At 50.4% G+C, this 7937-nt stretch overlaps 1 protein-coding gene across 2 annotated transcripts in view; it reads right to left on the reverse strand.

Moving 5' to 3' along the window:
* PCDH17 (protocadherin 17) overlaps positions 1-5845 on the reverse strand; it is a 101396-nt gene extending 95551 nt beyond the window's left edge. The window contains exons 1-2 of one of the 2 annotated variants that reach the window (XM_017875456.1): positions 5518-5845; positions 1058-5412 (exon numbers count right to left, since the gene is read on the reverse strand). In XM_017875456.1, the coding sequence (XP_017730945.1) occupies positions 1058-3622 (2565 nt within the window). In that variant the 5' untranslated portion in view covers positions 3623-5412; positions 5518-5845. Of the gene's footprint in view, positions 1-1057 lie in introns of both variants that reach the window. The other variant, XM_017875455.1, reaches the window with a different exon arrangement.
* Between the last annotated feature and the right edge of the window lie 2092 nt (positions 5846-7937).

A 7937-nucleotide genomic window follows, 5' to 3' on the forward strand; every position in this document is an offset into this window, starting at 1 on the left:
GGTGAAAGAAACAAGACAATGACTAGACCTAGTATAGTCACCTGCTGCTGTTAGAATCTATGTCCAGGCTGGGTCAGTCATTTAGTTTTGTGATATTATCAATAACTTTGAATCATACTATCTAATACATATATATTAAATATCACTTAGATATATAAAATACACACTATGCAAACTAAATGCACCCTGAATTCATTTTGGCACATCAAGTGCCTTCAGTGTAACTTTGCCTCCTTTTTACAGTAGCACAAAATGAGCCTCTGGTCCTCTGCTATATTCCTTTCATTCCTCAGTGACTCCAAGAAACAGATCACGAAAACCACAGGACAAAACAAATACAAACTTTTCATAGATAGTTACTAGTTATTATGTAGAGTCTGCATGTTTTCAAACTTTTCAAAGTGCTTCAGAGTATAACTCACATTTCAAAAGCTTAAGCTGTATTAATGCATTATGCTGGAGTTTTTAGCATAATGGAGTGATGAAGAGTAAGTGGGATTCATATTCTTTAAAGTACCTTTAAAATATAAAACTGACTTTTTAAGGGGTGAAAAGTTAGTTCAAATTGAATGAACTCTGAAATTCTGACTGGTTGTTATTCTGTACTTAAAGAAGTTAACTTCTTAATATTTGGGTATAAGTTTCTTTCATTTTGGCATCATTTACAAAACAGAATTAAAATATTTTCAAGATAATTAACTAAAACGTTTTTTCTGCTCTAGGAATTCTTTTTTATGAAAAGAAATAGAAACCAATAAATATAAATAAGTAAAATAATCTATTATTATTGAACATTGCTAACATTTTTAAACCTATAAAAATAAATGTTAAAATGAAACAGGAGTAAGACATTTACATTTTGTAGAGTTTAGACTCTTTACCTGGGAGGGGTTATGTGTAGAATGTGATATATACAGTGTCAAAAGTGTAAACCATTTTCATTTAATTTTTTTTCCCCTCTCACTACTGCTGGTAGAGTGGCTTGCCCTGTTCCAAAGGTTTCAGGACAGCTCCAAAAAAATAAAGTTAACTCCCAGTTATGCTAAAAGTCTCCTACCTGAATTATGGACATCCGAGTGGCAGGGGTCTCGCTTGCATTATTCCCTTGTCCGGTGAAGCTGGTGTGGCAGCCTGCGTGCCCCTGAGGGACAGTCAGGTTGTTGGAGGCCGGTTTGAGATACATCACCTCCGACCGGGGCGAGCTGAGGGGCAGGCGGGTCTGGTAGTCGAAGTACATGGGGGAGGTGGCCAGGGAGGGGCTGCTCACCACGTTCATGACGTTCATGGCGTTCCTCTCCTCCACTTCACTCTGCACCAGCATAATATCATTTTTGTTGATCTTCTTCTTCTTGCCCTTGCCCCCGCCCAGCTGCGGGTGGCTGTACTCCGCGATGCGGCAGTTGTAAGTGCGGATCTCCTTGTTCTCGCGCTTGCACTTGACGGCGATGGTGATCATGGCCGCTAGGAGGATAATGGAGATAGTGCTCAGAGTCACGATGAGCGGCAGCGACATGTCCCAGTGGTGCTGCTCGCCATTCACCCGTGGCACCCCCTCGGGAAGGGATCCGCTCACCGAGCGGATGATGAGCTTGGCCACTGCAGACAGGGTGGGCTTGCCGTGGTCGGTCACCTTCACCACCAGCTCCACCACGGGCGTCACGTCCTCCCAGAAGGGGTGCAGCGTGCGGATCTCGCCGCTGGACGGGTCAATCTCAAACAGGTGGTCGTCGTTGCCGTCCACGATCTCGTAGGTGAGGCGCCCGCTCTCGCCGAAGTCGCTGTCGAGGGCGCGCACGGTGCTCACTAGATAGCCCAGGCCAGCGTTGCGCGGCACCTGCAGCTCCGCGGTGTCGTTCTGCAGCGTGGGGAGCACGATCACTGGCGCGTTGTCATTCACGTCTAGCACTGTCACCCTCACCGTGGCGTTGCTCTCCAAGTGCGCGGGCGCCCCGGAGTCCTTAGCAAGCACCTTGAACTCAAAAGCCTTGGTCTGCTCGAAGTTAAAGGAGCGCAGGGCATAGATGGCCCCGTTCGTGGGATTCACAGACACATAGGTGTAGATAGACACGTCGCCGATGTGCGAGGGCAGGATAGAGTAAGATACGGTGCCGTTCTGGCCCAGATCGGGGTCCTGGGCGAGCACAGAGCCCAGGTACTCTCCTGGGATGTTGTTCTCATGCACCTGAAGCACGTAGAGCCCTTTGGTGAACCGAGGCGGGTTGTCGTTCTCGTCTAGAATCTTGACCGAGAACGACTTGGTGGAGTTGAGGGGAGGAGAGCCCCCGTCCCGCGCCACGATGGTCACGTTGTACTCGTCTTGTGTCTCGCGGTCCAGCGGGCGGTCAGTCACCACCGTGTAGAAGTTGTCGTAGTTCTCCTCGAGCTTGAAGGGGACAGAACCCCCGGGCCCTCCCAGGCCCCCGCCGCCGCCCGTCCCTCCTCCGCCCAGGACACGACACTGCAGCTGCCCGTTCTTGCCGGAGTCCCGGTCAGTGACCCGCACCAGGGCGATGACGGTGCCGGGAGGGGCGGCCTCGCTCAGCGCCCCCTGGCGCACGGAGACGAAACCGATGGACGGCGCGTTGTCGTTGCGGTCGATGAGCTTGACCGTGACTTTGCAGTGGGCTGGGATAGGGTTAGGCCCCAGGTCTCGGGCCTGCACGTCAATCTCCAGCATCCCGTTTTCCTCATAGTCCAGGTTGCCCTTCACACGGATTAGGCCGGTCTTGGGGTCGATGGAGAAGAGCTCCCGCACGCGGTCGGGCACGTAACTGCTGAAAGAGTAGAGCACTTCGCCATTTGGACCCTCATCCGCGTCTGTGGCGTTCAGATCGATGACCACGGTGCCCAGCGGAGCGTTCTCGGGCAGTTCCACCAAGTAGGATGGCGCCTCGAAGACCGGGCTGTTGTCGTTGGAGTCAATCACCTTCACGTTAATCTGTATGGTGGCGGAACGTGGAGGCTCGCCACCGTCCAGGGCAGTCAGAACGAGCGTATGGTGATTCTGTTGCTCCCGGTCCAGAGCCTTCTGGATGACCAGCTCTGGGAACTTGGTGCCGTCGCCGCGGGACTTAACGTCCAGTCCAAAGAGGCCGTGGTCATCGCGTGTAAGCAGGTAGGTGCGGAGCCCATTTTCCCCGGCATCAGGGTCATGTGCGCTGGTGAGGGGGAAGCGGGTGCCTGGAGCAGCGTTCTCCGAGATGTCCATTTCGATCTGGTCCGAGGAGAAGGAGGGCGCGTTGTCGTTGATGTCCTGGATCTCTACCTTGATCATGCAGATCTCCTTGTCGTTAGCGAACACCTCGAGGGACAGCTGGCACTTGGCATTGTGGCGGCACAGGGACTCGCGGTCGATGCGCTGCTTGGTGTAGAGGAGCCCGCTGTCTGCGTCCACGTCCAGCAGGTGCGGTGCCGAGTTCTCCAGCACCCGGTAGCTACCCGACTTGCTGCGCCCTCCGCCGCCGCGCTCTGCCGGCGGAAGCACAGACTGCAGTCGAGCATCCCTGCCGATGTTCCCGATCACCGTGCCGGCCCCTTGCTCCTCCGGCACGGAGTAGTTGAGGTTCTTGAGAGTGAGGGCAGGGGCCCATAGAAGAAAGCAGCAACAGATGGAAAGGTACATCCCAGACCTGTAAGGTGGGGGCAGGAGCAGCCGGACTGGAGGGGCCAGAGAGGCAGTGCGCGCCAGCCTGGGGCCCTGGCGCAGCGCGAGCGCGCGACGCGAGCCACAAGTCTATCGGTCCTTTTTTCCCTCTGCACCCGAGCTGCGGCACCCGGTGGTCTCTCCTTATTCCGCTCAAGTTCCCTGAACCTGTTGATCTACAGCATCCGCACTGGGTGAGAAGCTGCGGTGCAGCAGAGCTGCAGGGGCTTGGAGCAAGGCGGCGGCTTCCTGCGGCTGGGGGCGAGTCAGGGGTTTCGTCTCTCCCGCCTGGACTTCGGGAGGCTCAAACTTGAGCGATGAGGCAGGCGATAAGAAGGAAATCTCGTCTGGGAGAGATGATAATGAGCTAAAGAATCAGTAGGTTTTCCTCGCTCCCGCTAGGGTGCTGCAAATCTACTCCCGCCCGGAGCCTCCGGAATACTCTTCACATCGAGTGGGGGTGGGAGTAGGGAGGTGTGTCTCTAGGCAGATCCGAAAGTGAAATTCTTACTTGCTGCTCGCTTCCCTTGTTGAAATTGATGGGGATGAAGAGCAACGAAGACAGAGTCACAGATATATTTTGAAGCTTCCCCAGCGCACCGTGGAATGTCTGCTTGCTGCGCGGGCTGGTCTGTTTTCAGGCAGTGTTTTGCTGCATTTAGAGATCTAATCTTGCATTGCTGGCTGAGGCAGCGGCGGCGGCGGACTGCATCTCCCAGCCAAGCGTAATTTTTTTTTCCTCTCTCTCCTTTCCGAGCAGCCAAAGGGAGGGGAGGAAATGCAGCGTAAAGAACTAGTGTCCCGATTTGTAGTTTCCTCTCCGCACCAGGCTCCTCCCTCTCTTCCTCGGAAAAGGCTCTCCCCCGAAATCAAGAAAGCCACAGCTTGATCAGCAATTGCTGTGTGTGTCTATTGGGAGGGGGGAAATAGAGAGATAAATCTTCGCCTCTGTTCGTAGAACACACTCTGATTTCTCTACGCCAAGCCAGTAGCCTCCGCTACCATCCCATCCTCTCCCCGCGAGCAAGGACTTCTCTCCAAGCAGTTTAATTCCAGTTTGCTTTTCTTCCCAGGCGAAGGGAAATCAACAGGCAACTCATGGTTGGACGTGCAGATTCAAAGGGGGAGGGGGGAGGCCGAATAAAAAGGAAAGGGGAGCCTCCCTCCCAGTCCTCGCACACACACTCTCCCTGTCTCTCGCTAGAAGGGAAACAGTCTCTGCATTCACAGGGCTGGGCTGTCAAGTGCCTCTCTTTTCTTTCTATTCAGCATCTCCTTCCAATAGCCCTGCCTCCCAGTCCTCTTCATCTAGAAAAGAAAACCTTGGCGAGGAATAAAAGTGATGAATATTTGAAGCAAATAAAGTAAGGTTTTTTTTCCCCTTTCAATTTTCTCTTATAGTAGGAGGAGTGGGCTGGATGAAAGCAACACATCAAGGTTTGGCGTGATGCATTCTGCAGTCTCGCTCTCAGTCTTTCAGGGCGACTCAGGGAGGGCAGGGGGTGCAGAGCTGCGGCCGCGGCGGTCCAGCCGGGGGCGCCTACCCCGGGGAGCTCCCTCCGAGGGGATGTTAGACACAGGTCTGTCTATACATTATTTCGGGTTCTGGAGGCACCTCGACATACGGGAATGACACATCCAGAAATGCAGGTGTTCCGATCTGCCGGATGAGTCAGAAGCAGCGGAACGAATCGTATTCACTCTCGACTCATGGTCCTCCCTTCACAGACATTAGTTGCAGCTTCTTCTAACGCTTTTTCTGACTCAGTCTATAGAAAGAAAAACCAGATTCACGTTTTCGGGGAAAAGAAAATGCAAGAGAAAGGGATGGAGGGAGGAAGGTGAAGCTGAATCTAGCAGTACTTTTACTCTACCTCTTTCTGCCGGAGTCCAAGGTTCTGGAAAACAAGGCGTCTGCTTTGCTAGGTGTATTGGTTTATTTATTTTGTTTATTTTTTTTAAACCTTTCCTCTTGGTTAGGCGAGAGGCACCCCGAAATTTTTCAGAGTCTTGGAAAAGGAAAAACAAAATCGGGTTTCCAGTAATTGTTCCCAGCTTAGCCTCGCATCATAGTTCAAGATTTTCCTCTAAATTTTCTCTATTCACAAAAGTCCAACATCGGTGTGTCTAGTTAATTATGCAGTCTGTTGTGGAGGGTTTTTTTTTTTTTTTTTAATTCCTCCTTTTCTGTCACGGGTGGTCTCTTTCAGTCTGGTGTCTGTCGGGATCACCCCACAGTCTGAGAAAGATGTGCGGATTTCAAAGCAAATAAATCCATCTCCGCAAGCACAGCAGCGGATGAAAGGAAAGGTGAAAATTCAATTCAACAGTTGGAGTAGCGTCTCCCCAGCCGCCGTCCGCTGCTGCCGCATTCGCCAGGTTTGTGATTCCTGCTCTCTCCCCAGCGTCTCTTGCTGACTGACTCTATTCACCTCACGCCGCCGCTTAAACATTGATACTGATTCCCTGCCAGCCAATCCGAGCGAGGAGCCAGGCCCTGCCTTCTCGGCCCGCGTCCAATGGGAGGCGAAGAAGGGGATGGCGGGGGCGGGGCCAGGAGCCCCAGCTCTTAGGAGTCATTGATTAGATCAGTTAGATGGGGAACCAGTCCGGCTGGCGGAGCCCAGCGCTCCGCCGAGGCGGACGCGCCCCAGGATTCGCCGCCAGGTCTCCGGTTCCTTTAACTACTGGGAGTAGCTCTTCCACCGCCTTCCTTCGGAAAAGAGAATTTATAAAAAAAAGTTTAACAGCGATTTAGTTTTTTAGTGGTTCTACATACACGTGATCGGGAATCGCAGCATGCTTGCAGAATAAGGTAGCTGCGGTCTGCCTAGTGGGTTTCTCTACACACACTCTCACACACGCACGCACACACGCCCTCGCCGCACATACGCCCATGCCAAGGGAAGCGCAGCCTTGACTCCGCTTGGACCCATGTGAATGAGGTGCGGAGGCGTGTAAGTGGGTGTGTGTGAGCGCGTTTCCACGAGCTGAGATGCGTATTTCTGTGAGTGTGTGTGAATTCGAGGGCGCTCATGAGCCCGTTTCTGCCCGCGCTGGTACGAACATGCCGCGAGCAACAGCAATCAATGTGTAACTTCCTTCATCCTCTGAGAAAAATCAGCTGTCCCCAGGCACCCATGCAAGGAAAGTCACTTAATTATGAAAGTGTTTCGGAAGAAAAGCAGACGCCCATTGAAAGAAAAGCTATGTCTCTTAAGAGGAATAGAGCCTCTCCTTTAAGGAGAAAGGCTCACTGTCAATACAAGCTTTGTAAACTCAAATCTGGCTGAATACTACTTAAGGTTCTACCCTTTTTGGTCATTCTTCCCAACCATCTCAGCCCAGGTTCAAAGTAAAGTGGATACCCATCCCCCTACCCCCTACCCCAGACACACACACACACACACACACACACATACACACACTAGTTGTGGTGTTTTGTTCACCTCCATTCTTGTTATTACAGTGTCACATTGTGATTGTTTCTCCTTAAGATCAAACAGCCATTGATAACCGCATTTGCCAAAGCTCCATGAAAACAAAAGTATAAAACATGAAGGCCAATCATTAGGATGTCTAAGATTCCTGTTGTGTAAACCATAACACAGATATATATACACACACACACCACACCACCACCACACACAATATACACAAACACACATACACATACCGACTTCTGATTCATCTATTTATTCTCCAACTTCATTTACTAATCTCACAGACGGTTTCTTCCCTAACTATTATCATAAACATCTGCAACTGGAGCCTGGTTTGCTCGTGATCCAGCCGTTCCGAGAAAGAGTTAAGAACAAAAAAGAAAATTGAAGTATTGAAATAGAAAAGGTGAGTGTTTTGATTGCTAGAGTATTGATCGCAAATCATAAATATTGAAGTTAAGTTGCCATTTATAAATTGTGAATGACTAACATACAAGTATGTAACATGAATCATTCAGCCTTCAAAGGAAATCAAATCCAAACCAATTACAAGAAAGTTCTGAAGACTGTTGTTGGGATAATTACTTAAAGATTCACGTATAAGAGCTATTTATTTCCTGGAGTATTCAATGAGATAACCTGTAGTCTGAATTTGCAGTCTGATCTGTATCCAAAATTCGTCACTCCCTTAAGAGACTCCAACAGTTTAAAATTTCAAAAAGAAGCTATTTACAGCCAGACTTCTAAATCCTAGAGTGTCTTTGTATTTTCTAAACAGGTAGTTTGTCACGCATATAGTACTGTTGAATGGTAGAGCTAGAGCTTTGTAGAGATCTAGATTGTTTTTCTGA

Source organism: Rhinopithecus bieti, unplaced genomic scaffold, assembly GCF_001698545.2.
Source record: "Rhinopithecus bieti isolate Rb0 unplaced genomic scaffold, ASM169854v2 scaffold_9015, whole genome shotgun sequence".
Lineage (NCBI taxonomy): Eukaryota > Metazoa > Chordata > Mammalia > Primates > Cercopithecidae > Rhinopithecus > Rhinopithecus bieti.